Source organism: Alnus glutinosa, chromosome 12 (genome assembly GCF_958979055.1).
Source record: "Alnus glutinosa chromosome 12, dhAlnGlut1.1, whole genome shotgun sequence".
In the NCBI taxonomy this organism is placed as follows: Eukaryota; Viridiplantae; Streptophyta; class Magnoliopsida; order Fagales; family Betulaceae; genus Alnus; species Alnus glutinosa.
In genome coordinates this window covers 6,696,539-6,713,589 of record NC_084897.1, presented here as the reverse complement: position 1 = coordinate 6,713,589, position 17,051 = coordinate 6,696,539, and the positions used below count along the sequence as shown (strand labels likewise).

The following is a 17,051-nucleotide window of genomic DNA, read 5'->3' as shown; positions in this document are numbered from 1 at the left end:
GCGAGGGCGTTTTTTATGGGGTGTGTTTTTTTTTTTTTTTTTTGGTTAAAAAAAAAAAATTCCAAGGGATTGGAGAATTTGTTTTTTAACACGTTCACACAAGAGGGAATAGAGATTCAAACTAATGACTTCCACTTTATGAGGCGTAGTCCTTAGTCAATTGAACTATTTCTTAAGGACAGGGCTCAAACAATCAAAAAGGGGTGAGCACCTCAATAACAAAGTCCAAATGAAAAAGACAATACCCAAACATAACAAAGCAAAAGACAATCCATTAAAGATTACAAAATGATTGTTAACGATTCGAGCCTTTCTAAAGGCCGCACATGGCGTTAATAAATGGCAAAGGAACACGATGAGGGGCCCCGAACAAAATTGCTAGTAAAACAAGGTGAAGCTCATACAAAATTTAACAAAGACTTTACTATTTTGAAAGATTATTTTGGAAGGTAACACATTTTAAGAAGTGAATATTGAATAATATTGTAACGCCCCCAAACCGCTAAAGGTTAGGTTCGTCTATTTTCATACACCAAACTGCAAAGATTCGTAAGGTCTGCCAGATAACCTAGCTAATATGCTGAATTAAGTAAATTAAAAAAAATAATAATAATAATTTTAAAACTCAGAGCTTTAATAAATGCGGAAACAGTTATTTCAAAAAGAGCAATTATGTTTGATTCAATAATTGAAAATCTAAAGAAAAACCAAATTTATTGTGCAAGTGCACTTATTGAGGTAACAGAAAAATAATATCCTACTGCTAGCCTAGATCCCATCTCGGCCGCCTAGGTCTTTCTGTTCATAACCTGAAAACAAAACAAAAATAAAGGGTGAGCGAGAAATGCTCAGTAAGACAACCCTCAACCATAAAACGGTTGAGTTAACTTCATTTTCTTTAAAACAATTATTAAAATACACTTGAAATCTAAATTTCTAGAACACAATTCAAAATTCGGCATTTTACTTAACACATAAAATACCCGTTAACAATTAAGACTTCTCATATATAGGGCCCATGTACACTATTACACCCTGTGTACTAGGGTTGCGCGGTTTACTGCGACCTTAGGCAGGTAAACTGTGGCCACATGCCTGCCCCGTCAGCTAATTAATTGAAGTGCACTTAGCATGACATAAGGATGGATTACCGCATTCTCTAAGTTTTTCAGCGGTTGCGCTTCCATCCAAGCAACGGTATCGAGCTTAAATTCTGCAAATCTCTGTGAATATATCTGGGGCCAAAATAATAGTCTCCTCCACACACGTGCCTCATTTATAAAAATCTCATTCTCATAAATTATTCTTATTCCTTTGATAACTCTTGAGGCAACGTGTGGGAGGGTTTTTACTCTCATTTTCTCATTAATTTCAAAAAGCTGTAACTTCCTGTCTCGGGAACCAACTAAACAATTTACTAATAATTAGAAAATCCTTTATAATCAAAGCTTCTCTTAAAACTGTGATTTTAAGAATAACATTTATACCGACAACTTTTATCTCAAAACTATTTTTAAAACAATCCTTCATGCATCAATATAATTTGAAATACAGAACAAGAACAATTAATTGCAAATATGCTAATAAAAGGATAAAGTAATATGACATAAAACAATTTGAGAAGGGGTAGAGGATCCCTTACCTCTCCGAATGCAACTAAAGCAAATTCCTTGACAGCTAACTAGTCACCTGAATACAGGTTCCAACAAATTAATACTACATACTCGACACTAGAAAATATCCAGACACTACTACGGTTCGTCTTGCTATCCTATTGAGAATGGATTCCCTAGATATGTTTAAAGACATTAATAAAGATAATTGTCATCAGAAATATTTTCCTTCAATATAATAAAGTTTAATAAATTCCGATATCACGAACTATACTCTTAATAAAAATGGTTTATAAAAATGATCCATGATTTTTAAGAAATTTACGAGAAGGTTTGAAACAGTTGAACTAAAATAGTTTTGCTTCTCTGTGGAAAAGATTTAAAAGAAAAATAAAATAAAATAAAAATAAAAGAATAAACAGTAAGACTAGTCTGCTATGTTTACGGCTAGAAAAGAAAAATATATATATATATATATATATATATATATATATAACATGAATCACTCGGGCGTGGAGACCCTGCTGTCCAAAAAGAAGGAAATAATAAAAACAATAAAGGCTATGCCTCCTGTGATTTTGTTGCTAGGAAAGAAAAGAAAAGAAAATAAATAAATAAATTAAGAAACCGAGAGAGGCACTCGGCGTGAAGCTTCTTGAAGGAATAAGAATAATGATAATAAGAGGAATTGCAAGTTTGGCATATGGTACTACAGAATTTCTGTAAAGGAATTGGAAGAAATAGGAGGGTGACGTTGGTGCTAGAAAAAGAAAGAGTAAAAAAAAAAACATGCAAATAGGACAAGAGCCTTGGCTGCATGCCAAGCAGAAAAGTAAAATATCAAGGCCAAAAAGAAAAGTCAACAGTAAAGCTAAAGAAAAAAAAAAAAAAAAAATCTAGCTAGTCCTAGAGACTTGAGATGATTGCACTAAACTGAAAAGGCCATGCCACCGCACGTTAAGGCTGCTACGGTAGGAAAAGAAAGAAGAGAGAAAAAAAAAAAAAAAAAAAAAAACAAAAGAACAAGAAAGTTGTACATTTCGTCGGTACAACAGAAAAGAAAGAAAAGAACATAAATATGAAAAATATACCTGTAGGTAGAAGTGAAGGAAGCTGAAAATCCTTGTACGCAGTGCGAGGGAAAGGAGAAGGCTTGAAACTTTTCGGTGATGAGAGGAGAGAGTGACGGCTAAGAGATTTATTTATAGGAGTAGGGTTTTATTCTTTGGCTGCTAGGATTTTATATAATAAAACAGGTATTTTAATAAGAATAAAATTGAATAAAAATATAAAATCTGGTCCTCATATTTTTTATAAATATATAATATAAAAGTGGAACTTAAATTGATATAAATTTATTAAATTTAACAGCAGGTGTTTTAATAAAATATAGAAACGGTTATTTAACAACAAGGAATAAAATAAATTATATGTAAAAATCAGGCGTTTATTATTCCCGTCTAATTATCCATTCTCATAGGTGGTAAAGACTATTCTACCCTCGAAAGGGGCCGGGGTCATTACAAATATATACGACAAAATTTGAGTAAATATAAACAACTAGTGGAGGATACATTGGGTGCTTAATTTGTTGCACAACTAATGGATATGTCATGTTAGAAGAGATGCAAATTCTGTTACTCATAGACTAACCAAAGCAGTAATTAAACAAGTTAAGATGAGATTTAAATGGAAGAAATTCTTAATTATATATGTAATATTGGTTTTTTAGAAGTGTTAGCATGTGAATAGAAGGAGGATGTTAATTTTTTTTAGTGGCTCTAATCATATATTGATACGTATTAGCAAGTCATAAAAGAAGTTTTAGATCGATTATAGATGTAACAATTCTGTATATATTGAGAGTTTTTGGAAGAGTGAATTTAGAAAATTGCATCTAAGATTGATATGCATCTTAGATGCCTGAATGTGTGAAATTCGATCGGTTAAGTTATAAATTTATTGAGAATGAGAAAATTATTAAATTGATTCATGAGGTTGAACTTGTATCAAATTAATGTTTGCGATATAAACTTTTGTTTAACCGAGCAACCAATGGATCAGATTTATTTGGTCAGGCAGTTTTAAATTATAATTGATGGGTGGTCAAGCTTAATTTGTTGGTTTGAGAAGCTTTTTTTTTTTTTTTTTTTGTTTTTTGGTCAGTACAAGCCTGCAGATTGCTTGCTAGCCCTTCATCTAATGAACAATCTAAGCAAATTGGTTGTCAATCATTTTCATCTATTTATTTTATCAAATTAAACAACACAAAAAGGATAAGTTCAAGAATAAGTACTTGACATTTTCAGTAATTAGTATTTTGTCTACTAATAATTGTTAAATATCTTGGAATTGGGGTTTTCCCATTTCGTCTTTTGCTTAAAATTTAAGCAACTATTGATAAAAGCTGCCACATGTAGCATAATTTGAAGTATCATCAAATTCCAATCTATATGAAAAAGGGTGAACGAATATATATAGTATTATATATAGATAACTTTATTGTTTTTATAAAAAGGTATTTAAACTTTAAAAAGTGTTAATTTAGGGTATTCATTTTTTAATTTTTTTTCAATTTCAACAATCCGTTAGGATTTTTCGTTTAATCTTGTCAAAATTCTCAAAATACCTATCTGTTTTTTTTTAAAAAAAAAAAGAAAAAAAAAATTGCTAGAATTTAGGTGTTGGTCAGAATTTAACGGAATTTACAAAAAATGCATATGCCTAAATCTTTGAAAAAAATTTATAATTTTTTTTTTTTTAAAAAAAAAAATACAAAGGAATTTTAGAAATTTTGATTAGATTTAACGAAAAATCCTAACGGATTGTTGAAATTGAAAAAAAATTAAAAGATTGATATTTTAAATTAACACTTTTTAAAATTAAATACCTTTTTACAAAAATAATAAAAGATAAATTATTATAAGTGAAGTTTTCTACCATATAAACGGTACATATTGCTGCTCACACAGTTTTCTTTTTCAAGGGCATATATGATTTGTGCCCAAGGTATTGCCTATAGTCAAATCAGCGGCTAATTAATTAAATAGTACTAATTACAATGAAATATGACCCTGTTTGATAAACTCCCCCTCTTTTCCCTCCTCTTCTTCTTCATTATTTTCTTTTTTTTTTCTTTTTTTTATTCACTTATTCCAGAAAAAAGTCAATATCAAAACATTATAATTTTTTTTCACTTTTTATATCTTATAAATTATTTTTTATTATTATTCAAATAAAAAAAAACTCAGTACAAACTTGAATTTTTTTTCACTTTTCCATAAAAAAATTTCAAACTTTTTACTACTTTATATCACATAAATCGTATTTTATTCCTACTTAAAAATAAATAAATAAATAAATAAATTCCATCCACAAGGGTTACTATACAGGGCCATGGCAATTGTGGACTGGAAAATGATAGAACTATATATATAGAAAAGGTCATTGAGGAATTTCTACAAACAACTTGTATGCAGTTATTTTCCTACAAACCAGTCAACTTGTATGCGATCTAAAAAAGGGACATAAACAGACAAAAATTAGTTACAAAATAGCCGGTCAACTTGTATGCTATCTAGAAAAAGGGCACAAATTGACAAAAATTAGCTACGAACTGGTTTGTAGTTAATTTATGTCCGACATAAATTTACATGTGTCTCTTAGCATGGGAGAATCATATGTTTTTTTAATGAACAAAGATTTCCTCCAAAATGGTAAAATGGGCTAAAGGAAGTTCTTTAAATTCAGCCTATAAAAATGACATATGCTTATTTGCATGTGAGAATCTCATATGCATTTTTAATAAATTTTCTTTCAAATTTTTCTTTACAATTAAAAAAAGTATGTTCGTCTCACATGCAAATTGACTGTGTTAGAAAAACTTTCTCTAACCCAGTTTAAAAGAAAACTGTGTCATTTTTTAATAGTAAGTACTTCTCACGTGTTTTTTTAATAATAGTACATGTTTTAAGAACATATATCGTATGATTAGATTTGTAAGAATTACTTACAAACTTCTGTCCTTCAAAAAAAAATTCCCCTTTTACAACCACAGCCAATCACAATCATAGTTCCAAAACAAGAACCCATAGAAAACAATTTAATAAGCTTGGAAATTACTTCAACGGTCAAAAAGGGACAAAAGACGTTGCCAAATTTGATAATTGAGAAACGATATATATAAGCATTCTATTTTTTTAAATAAATTCCGATGTTGTTGACTGAGTAGCCCCATTAATGTTTTGGTGCACAGTTAATCATGGTATTTTTGTTTCATATTCGTAATGACAACATAAATGTAACGAAATCTGTGATCTTAATAATATATATGATGATCGATCTTATTGAGTTGATACAAACACCATGAAACAAACACTTTTGGGTGATCGATCGACCTTTAGTAAATCATGGTCGAGAATTATTCAGACAGCAACACATGTAGACATATCATAGAATTACAGGAAATAATTCCATGTTAATCACTGAATAAACCGCCTAGGGGTTGGAGGTGAAGTTGAAGTTTGAGCATGTAGTTCGCCTGCCGAACAGAAGAGAGCTGAATCCTAGCCTCGACGTTGCCAAATCAAACTGCAAAAGATTGTCCTCCAACTGATATCCTCCAAGAACAATCGAAGTCCTTGGCTTTTCACCTCCATTAACAACTCCAAGGCACAATACATCCTCGCTAACCTCAACCATCGAGTTGGCACCGAAAATGCTCCAGTAAACACTCTCGTTTTGCAAAACAAGATAGATGGTCGGCACAGACGCCCCAAGACGCGTGCTCAGCACGTTCTCGGAGCTGAAACAGACGTCGAATGGCGCCACAGAAGCCACCCTCGTGATGTTCCTGGCAGCAGCCTTAGCGATAAAAGCCTCGGTCAATGCGTTGTAGATAGATTTCTCCACAACGGTGTAAGGGTTGACAGTGCTAATCTTAGTCCCGCCAAAACCTTCACTATCAATGGAAAGCAGTGTTGTGTTTATTTTCACGACCACGTCATCAACCTTGATAGATTTTACGCCGATGAAATACTCTGACGACGGCTCGCCTTGTGTGTAGGCCGAGGCTGTGCTTACAGGGTTGATAAACAACGGGGTGTAGGTGAGGGACTGAGAGACATTAACATTAGGAAGTAGAACGTAAGGAGAATCCCCGAAAAATACGACACCGTTTGAGGTGGTTGAAGAGGATAAGCAAATTGCAAATTTCCTGTGGAAGCTAAAGGCAGAAGCAAATTGCGAAGGAAATGCAATTCTAGTCCTGCCGAGTCCAGCCATACCTGAAACCCCACCGGCGAGACCCTCCAAGAGGAAAGTTGGCGCGCATGAGAAAAGGAACCGGGACACCGTAACGGCCCGGCCAGGGTTCGACCCGTCGGTCGATTGGACGGACACGACATCTTCGGCTACCTCACCACTGGTGGCGGTGTGGGTAACGGAGTTGCCGGGTGTGACACCGCATGTATTGTTGTTGCACCCTGGCCTGGGGGCTGAAAAGCAATCCCCGCAACCACCGGCTCTAGCTAGTGAGCATTGGGCTGAGTTGCACCGGGCAGGGCGGTATGTGGAGGACACATAATTCTGCTCACAATCTACCCACAAAAATTGGCCGCCAAGATCAAGTACTAGGCTCAACGGAACAAGTGGGGTTCTTTGGTTAATACGCGTAACGTATTGGAGGGTGGCGGCGTCTTTTGAGACGGGAACAACGAGGGCTTTTGGCCGGAAAGATTGTTGAGCAAAAGAAGGAGCAATGAGGAAGAGGAGGAAGGTGGAGAAGATGAGGAAGTATTGATTAGAGGAGGCCATTATTGAAAGAAATTAAGAGAGGTACGTATTAGAAATGGGGAGGAGGCAATCTGTATTTATAGTTGTGGGGCGGCTTTGGATAAGTAGTCAAATGAGGCTGCCGAAGCTCAATCCAGAATAGAGTATGCCCTTTCTAACGTTATCTTTCAACTATTTTTGTTTTGTTTTGTTTTTTCTTTTTTCTTTTTTCTTTTTTTTTATTGACAAAAGGACAAGATGTGGCCGTCGCTTTCACAAGTATATTATTAAGTTACGTGACAAGGTTATAATTAATTGATTGTAAAATATTTGGGATATTATACTTTCTTTTTCTTTTTATATATATAAATTGATGATTAAAAGTGTATTATTGGCAAATTAGACATTAACTAAATAAATTAAAAAGTTCAAATTTTTTCTTAATTATTTTATCTTGATAATTTATAAAATAAAAAATAAATTGTAGTAATAAGTGTAGTAGAAGAGTGGTTGATTCTCTCTTTTTTCTCTCTCTGCGAGTCCCTTTCTTCCTAGAGAGATCCTTGTGAGTATAGTTTTCTCCGGAGGCCACCCCCCTCCTGGTACTGATTTTCTCTTTGGCTCCTTATGAGCTAGGGTAGTTTTTTGTTCCTCTGACTTGTTCCAATAGGGATAGATTTCTCCTAACCAATAGGGTTGTAAAACTTTTGTTCCCCCCAGCTAGATTCGGTGGTGGCTATGTTTCTCCTAACTTTTACAGCTACGGAATTGGTTTTTTTATTTTTTTTTTCCTCTTGTTTTGGCAGATCGATAGGCTGGAGTTGTTTTGAGGAGTGACCTTAGCTTGTGTCTCCGACTCTTTCGAGCTAGATCTACAACGTTTCGCCAGAAACCTTGTGACACGACCCGCTCAGCCGTGTTCGCCGTCCGTTTTTTAAGCTGCCACCTTAACCACCGGCAATGTTAGGCCTCCACATGCAGTGTGTGGCTCACGTGTGGAGAGCTACGCTCCTCTCTTCTGGCCGGGTTTTGGGGGTGTTTTAGAATGAAGGGGTGTCCAATGACAGCAGGGGAGGTCCAAGGGTGGCGCGTGTTTTGCATGCGTCGGCATCCGGGCGGTTTTCTTCCTTCGGCAGCTTCTGGGCTTCTATTATCTATATTTTTCTTTTTGTATATCCTTGTCTTTGTTCACAGTTTACCTTTGTAATTGGCTGTAAATTACTTGGGCATTTTAGGTGGCTTGTAAGTTAGACCAAACCCTCTCATTTTAGTTGGGTTGTGCTTCAATGTAAAGAGATGACCCAATTGTTTGTTCATGTAATTTTAAGTTTGTTGCTTAGGTAGCTATTTTAAGCTAGGTTTGTTCCTAGCTTAGTAGTTAGGGATTCTGCATTTCTATTCATTACCTTGGGCCTACGAGCATGTGTTTGTAGCTATCGAGCTGTTGTATTTGCCTTCGGGTTTGTTATCAATGGAAGTTCCAGATTCTTTAAAAAAAAAAATTAATAATAAGTGTAGTAGTTCAATTCATTATACATATTTTCTAATTGTGGTAAAGAATTAGTCAAAATTCTCCTATCATAAATATTTTTATATCGCCCTTGAAATATCTTTAAATAGAAAGCTCACTTCACATTGGAGTAGGAGTAACCTAGTAATGTTATGATTTTTATTTTATTTTTTTATTATTATTCTCTTAAAGTTGACGTAGATTTTAAAATCATCATTGGATCACAATCCACTACTGATTCACTCTGAGTCTAATGATAATTCTAAAAGCCACATAAATTTTAGAGGATAAAAAAATTACCTCTAGCATCACTCCTACACAATTATTCAATCAAATAATATTTGTGCATGTAAGTGATTAATGAAAGTAAAAGATTTGGATGAATGATACCAAATGTTATCAATACTCAACTCAACTAAATTTTTCCTTTTTAATCTCAAATTTTTATTTTTTAATGTTATATGCATGTATGTATCATTATTTTTTTTAAAAGAAAAAGTGAAGAAACAATTATTATTATAGAAATCATGTTTAGATTCTAAGAGCATCTCCAAAAGACTTTTCATATGATTCATAATAACTAAATATAACTATTATGAGCCATTTTATTTCTCGAACATATACTTCAAAATAGAGCATCTCTATCTATTTTGCTACAATGAATTTAGTCTTTTTTATTCTTTTCTCTCTGTCTCTGGCTCTGCCTCTCCTTCAACTTTCACAATAAAAAATACATTAAAAAATAATATTTAAAAAAAGAAAGTGTGTGATAAATAATCTGTTGAAGTTTGTATTGAAAAACTGATAGCTAAAATAAAAAAATGTGTATTTTGAGTAACTAAAATAACTAATACTGCTGAAGGTGCTCTAATAAATTAACATATGACGACGCTTAATCTCAAGTTGATCCATTAAATCATTGGCATTTGTTTGTCAAAAAAAAAAAAAAAAAAAAAAAAATCATTGGCATTTGACAGAGCTCTCAAACTCATATTTACAATAAAGAAAATGTATTAAAAAAAAAAAAACAAAAAAAAACTACCAAAGAAAAGTGATGCAACAAGGTAAGCAAGAAGTAGCATTTGCAAACACAAAACTAACAACAGTTTTTACTGGATCAGGATCCCCTCAAATTCTTTGCCCGAATTTGATACAATTCGGGCAGGTTGTTGTGAGTAAGCATTTATGAGATTCACCTGACCGGATAAGCAGTTAGGCAGCCCAACTTTTATTTGGTTAGGTGGCCGGGTCTCATAAATGCTCACTCACAACTGCCTGCCCGAATTGTATCAAATTCGGGTAAAGAATTTGAGGGGATCTTAATTCGTTTTTACTCGAATGGTTTGCTTAATTTCATGATTATCAATTTATTAGTGCCCCAATTTGTACAATTTTAATAAAACTCTACTTCCATCACTTTTTTCTTGCTGGAATTAATTTTAAATTTTCCATTAATTAAGTCGCTTATTATCTAGTCTACATAATAATAATAATAATAATAATAATAATAATAATAATAATAATAATAATAAGACATTGACGTGGAATTATGGTATCGGTTTCGTTTGATTAATTAGTTGGTGAGATTATCTTCATCTTAGAGGAACTCGCCGACATTTCGAATTATGAATATCCTTTATAATACGCGTACAGAATGCGTGGTCAATTGACTCATTTAGAGGGATATTAGATAATTAATTAATAAGATAATCTTCCCTGCAAGGCTGGCAATTATTTGTTTTTTGTAAGGCCGGCCGGCAAGACTCAAGAGTCTGACATTTTGGTGGGGCTTTACATAATCATACTATAAATTTTTATTTTTATTCAAACATGAGAAAGGAAAAGGGGATCAAACTACAATCCAACCGAATCATAATGGAAAAGGCAGTAAAAATAGACACAAATAAAAATCAGTAAGCAATGGTAATCATCGATGATTCCAGAAAAATTATAAACGAGCCGGGCCTTCCTGGGACCGCACTGGGTGGTTTAAAATGACAAAATGACTCATGATAACGTATAGAAACACGAGAAAAATATGAAAAAGAAAGAAACTAAAATTCTCCTCCAATTTTGTAATATTTATCATTTATTTTTTTTTTAAAAAAAATATTAATAATTTTTAATTTTTTTTATTGAAGATAAGCCAAACTCATAGTAATTCAATTATCATAAAGCATCTATGGTCATAATTATTATGGTCAAAGTCAAAGTGTCATAGTCAAAGCATCTGTATTTGGGTGGCTTGTCCAATAACACCACGTCTCTCAGCAATCAGCATTATCTAGACGACTAGACACCACGCCCACGGTACCAGATGAATTTAACATATATTTATTCATTGTCCCAAAATGTTACTGTCACAATTATTTCATTTGGTTCGATGGAAAATAATTATTTAAAAAATATTATTTTGTATTATTGAGTGTTTAATGCAATGAAAAATAATAGTCTACCGAAAGTATTATTCATTTGGCTGAAAAAGCTTCTTAAACTTTTGTAATATAGTTTTTAGTTTTTAAAATTGTAAACCTTTTTTTAAATTTGTATTTATAATTCTCAAACCGTTAGACCACAGTTAAAACTTCCCCTGACCACCGCTGGACATCCACCGAACCTTTGCCGAAGGATTTTAGTTTAACTTTTTTTAAAAAAGTATTAATATTTTTATGTTGAGAATAAAAATTGATTTTTATAAATTAATATGATTAAATGAAAAAAAAAAATTACGATTTCCCGTAAGAGTCAAACACCCAAAAATGTTTTAAGCGAAAAATATTTTCCTGAAAACATTTTTCCACGGATAATATTTTACATCGAAATAAACAAAGCCTAAATAGACTATTGAGAAATGCCTTTTTTACATTTTTGATACATCTCTGCACTTTTTTTTTTTTTTTCTTTTCAAATCAACGATTAGATCTGTTGGATCCACAACTGATCCAGTTATTAATTTGAAAAAAGATGTATTTAAAGATGTACATATAGTAGGTCTCTAGACTATTTATTATATTTATGTGAGATTTTTTTATCTAGTGAAATTTTAGGTTTGAGTCTTTTGTAAGTTTATGGTACCCTAGTAGTCACTAGTTTCCCTATTCAACATGAGTTCTAGGCTTGGGCTATCTTTTTAACGAATCCGAACCCGAACCCGAGCCCGAGCCCAAAATAAATTGTTTATTGAATTTTCAACACTTGAACAACAATTCGAAAAGTGCTCCCGACAAAAGATAATTTATGCTCCGTTTGTTTCGGCGTAAAATGATTTCCAGAAAATGATTTCGGTATTTTACGGTGTTTGGTAGGGGCGAAAATAACGGTCAACGAAAATCATTTTCGGTTTGACCGTAAAACCTTCTTTAATTTTTGGAAAACGATTTACGGTTTTTAAAACCGTAAATCGTTTTCCAAAATTATATTCTTCGTCCTTACACGCACGTTTGATATCTGACTGTCCGAATCCGACAATAATCGGTCATTCGAAAATAGGCAACACCGGAATCCGGCATCATCAAGTCACTGGAATAATGCCGGCGTCGGAATCCGACCACCGGAATCCTGCCGGCTGCCGGAATACCGCCGGCCGCCGGAATCCGGCCATGGACCGAAACCGGCCGGAACCCGGCCTGATCTGACCGGATCCAGCCACTGATCCGGCCGGATCTGGCCAAAATGGCCGGGATCCGGCCGGATATGACCGGATCCGGACACTGAACCGGCCGGATCTGGCCAAAATGGCCGGAATCCGGCCGGATATGACCGGATCCGGACACTGATCCGGCCGGATCTGGCCGGATCCGGCCACTGATCCTGCCGAGATCCGGCCAAAATGACCGGATCCTGCCGGATCTGACCGGTTCCGGAGGTTTCCTGCCGGAATCCGGCAATTTTGGCCGGATCCGGCCAAACATGTTCGCCGGATTCCGGCGACGGCGACCTGTCGTTGCCGGATTCCGGCGACAGTTGCATTTTCACTTTTCGTAATTTTTTCGTGCGAACCAAACGCCGAAAAATGTTTTCGAGAAAATAATTTCTTTTGAAATTGATTTCGTCGAAAATATTTTACGACGGAAACCATTTTACGTCGAAACAAACGGAGCATTAGTATTTTTACTCATCTTAACGGGGTATTTTGGTATTTTTATTCATTTCACCCAAAGATGTATCGTTCAAGTTAAAATAAAATTTTAACGGTGAATTTTAAGTGAAAATGGCCAAATAGTTTAAAAAGAACATTGTAACTTATTTTAATTTAGAAAATACATTACATTTAAAGTGAAAGTGCATCGTGGGCTAGTATAGTTTTCCCTAAAATATAACTTGTTTTTAAAGTAAGAGTTATATACTTAGGCTCTATTTGATTCGGTATAAAATGTTTTCGGTTGAAAATTCAAAAAATATTTTTTATATTTTTATTTAGTCATATTAATTTATAAAAATCAATTTTTATTTTCAACATAAAAATAGTAATATAAATAAATTAAAAAATTAACCTAATAATTTGAGTTTCGACAGTGCTTTGGTGAAGGCCTGTTGGTGGTTTGAGGGTGGCTCGATTGTGGTGCGGCAGTGGCTAGCGGGGTGGTTCGATGATGATTCGGCGGTGGTCGAGGGTGGCTCGGTAGTGGTCCTGCAGTACCCGGTGCTGGCTTACAAAATTTAAAAATTAAAATCATTTTCCGAAACTTAAAAAAGCTTTTTAAGTTGTACAAAATACTAAAAAAATATGGAAACATATTTTATATCGAAACAAATTGAGTTTTATTAATTAATTAATATATTTTTAAATCATCAAATAGCTGGTTTTTGACCCAACCCATCTATTAGACAAATGATAGAGAGAGAAACTGAAGGGAAAATCTCAATGACAAGTTCTGCACGATTATTGAACATAAAATCTCGAAGTGAGATGTTTCTTGCCATTAAAACATAGCAAAATTTCAAATACTATCAAGGCAAATGAATTTATTTTCACTTGTACAATAAATTATTCTTAAGGACCGTCTAACGTCATCTGCTAATTATTTGGTCCCTGGTAGTGGTATATAAAAGAATTACACATGTTCAAGCTTAGTTCAAACAAAATCCTAGAGATCCTCGTGTTAAAAAAAAAAAAAATTTAAAAAAAATGATAAATTGGGTCATTGGATTTGGTTTTTGACAAATAGCTTCATAGCCTCATAGGATATACAAACAACAAATCATTCTCTATATTACACCTAAGTGACAAATAAATTTCAACCATTTTTTTGTTGTTGTAGTCTTCGTGTAAAAAAAAAAAAAAAAAAAAACATTGGTTTTGGGGTGAGAATCTCACTGGAGGGGTCGCTAAACCACCATCAAAGCTGATTAGAGGGAGTGGAGGTGATTCGATCACCTTAGAGGTGGACATACAGTCAGAAGGGTGGTCAAACCACTCAAGGCTAGTGCTCATATTCTTATTTTTTTTTTAATTTTTTTTTAAGATGTTATAATGAAAGAGTAGTGCTACGGAGAAGCACTATTTCCAGAATTCATTTGGAAATAGTGCTTCTTCATGGCACACTTGTAATTATAGTAATTACAAGTGTGCCATGGAGAAGCACTTTTTCCGGATGAATTCCGAAAAAAATGCTTCTCCAAAGCATTACCATAACGAAAAATTGGACTAAACTTGTAAAGAATGAGTTCTTTGTCAGGTAAGTGCACCATAAAAAGCAGCGGAGGAAGCATGTATACATTAGTCCCTCAAAAATTAAAATTGCCTCCAAATTTTTTAAAATTTCCTAGAACTTTATGATTTACTTTTTTTTTTCTTTTTCTTTTTTTATGAAATGTCCCTCCAAAACTAAATTTTTACCCCTGACATTAATTTTTTAAAATTGTCTCCCACCTTTAAATGTTTGGTTCCGCCCCTGATAAAAAGTTATTTGTTATGATTGAAACTCTAAGTAACTAGGGAAAACTTTACTTAGAACCCCTGACCTTTCATCACTTTTGAAAAAATGTAGTCAAACTTTTAAAAATGTTAATTTAGGGTATCTTTTTTTTTTTTTTTTTTTTTTTTTTTTTTTAAATTTTTAAATTTATTTATTTTTTTTAGTTTAGTTTCAACCCTCTATTAGAATTTTCTGTTAAATCTTATTAAATTTTTTAAAATATCCCTGTATTTATTTTTTTCAAAAAATATTTATAAAAAATTTCATTGATTCAGGCATAACTATTTTTGCAAATTTCGTTAAATTCTGACCAATACCTAAATCCTAGCAATGATATTTTAAAATTTTTGACAAATTTTCTGTGAATTGAAGTTCTCTCAAGTAACTATTAATCAAAGGGTCAAACCCGAGAATCAATTTAACAATTTTTTTCTTTTCCTTTTTTCTTTTGGAAAAAAGAAAAAGAAAAAACACAAAGCATTACAATATTACTCTTTTTTTTTTTTTTTTTTTTTTTTTTTTGATAATAGTGGAATTTCATTAATCAAGCAGAAGAGCCTTGGTTGGCTATTACAAGAGGTATAATTGTTGAAGGACATCAATCCATACAAAATCTATAGATCAATTAATAGCCAACTTGGCCAAGCCATGTACTACCTTATTAGCATCTCGACTAACGTGGTGAACTTCATAGTACTAGAGGCCATGCAGCCTGGTTCGAACATCCTCTAGCAGCTGATCGTAATGGTTCCAAGGCTGAGCTCGACACAGATTCTGCACCACCTGCATGGAGTCCCCCTCAAAAACTACCCATTGACAACCTAGATCGCCACACAGCAGCATCGCCTTCCAAAAAGCAGTAGCTGATGTGAATTTTAAATGTACTCGCAAGTGCACGAATCGTTTGCAATAAAGGGTTTTGCAAGTGCGAGGTCGATCCCACAAGAAATTCTGTTTTTGAAGAACAATTTTGTTTCTAAACTAATTGAATCTTAACCTAGTTCCAAAAAAGGTTTGATTTTTGATAAAAAGAAAACAAACTAAATAAAGTAAAATAAAACAAAAGAAAAGGTACTAAGGTTTTGGAATCCACACCCACCAAATCATAGCAACATATTCTCATGTTCATCAATACACATCCGAAGTTCTCACCATACAAATTTTATGTATGTTTTACTATGCTTCATAAAATTCATTAAATCATTCAATGAATCCGTTTTTTGCACAAATCACAAAAGATATCCGGTTTAAACCAAATCATCAAATGTATCCGTAGAACGAAACACAATGAATATCCAACGTTTTGATAAATATAAACCCAAGCAATCAATTATGTGAAATTATCTTAAATCATCAAATGTATCCTTGAATCACAAAAGATATCCAAGAATCATCCCATGAATTGAAAAGAAGTAAAACATAGGAAAAATTAAACCAAATAAAATCGGATAGTATAAACTTACATGAAAATATTGTTGCTTTTCAATGGTGAGGCTTCATCCTCAACCTTAGTTGAAAAATTAGCTACACATGGCTATTGAAAATAAAATCTACCCTAAAGAAAAACTAAAAAGAAGAAAATATATTTGAACTCTAGCTTCACCACCTTTTTATCTTGAGCCTTAGATGTCTATTTATAGGGAGAAAACAAATCCTAGATGCCCTAGAATTCCTAGAAAAATCGGAGGTTAATCTCCTAGTTTGAGTAGGAGACTCAAAACACAATCCAAGAAGGAAAATGACTCCAAATCCGTCCAAATTTGCGGTATTTTATTGCGAGGCACTTTTGGCATATCAGACGTCCAAATTAGAAAAATCCTATTTCACAAGGATTTGTAGAAAATTAAGATAGCTTTCCAACGTCGCTTGATTGACCTTAATCTGATGCTTGACCTGAAAGTTATGGCCAAAATACTATGACATATGCAAAATCTAAAATTTAGTCCAATCCGATTTTGACTCCAATTAAAGAAATTCCGATTTAGTCCTCTCCTTGATTTGGTTGAACATAACCACATCTTCTAGGTCTTCTTAAAGTGTGCTTTCTTTCACCTTAAAGCTATTGTTTTCTCTCAATGATCTGCAAAATACTAAAATACCAAAACTAACAAAAAACATTAGAAAATAATAAAACTAAAGGTTTAGTAAATGCAAATTAAGGGGTCCACATATGCAATATTTGACACTCATCAGTAGCCTCAGCCACAATAAGGTCTCAGATATAGGGAATAATAGAGG

At 33.4% G+C, this 17,051-nt stretch overlaps 1 protein-coding gene across 1 annotated transcript; it reads right to left on the bottom strand.

Moving 5' to 3' along the window:
• Positions 1-5,914: 5,914 nt before the first annotated feature.
• LOC133851662 (probable aspartic proteinase GIP2) lies at positions 5,915-7,465 on the bottom strand. Its single transcript, XM_062288183.1, has one exon. It carries the CDS (start codon positions 7,425-7,427, stop codon positions 6,111-6,113), a length of 1,317 nt encoding a protein of 438 aa, XP_062144167.1. The 5' UTR covers positions 7,428-7,465; the 3' UTR covers positions 5,915-6,110.
• Between the last annotated feature and the right edge of the window lie 9,586 nt (positions 7,466-17,051).

Bases quoted from the DNA above. Each gene is read 5' to 3' on its own strand.
- LOC133851662 (XM_062288183.1), bottom strand. From the start codon at position 7,427: ATGGCCTCCTCTAATCAATACTTCCTCATCTTCTCCACCTTCCTCCTC.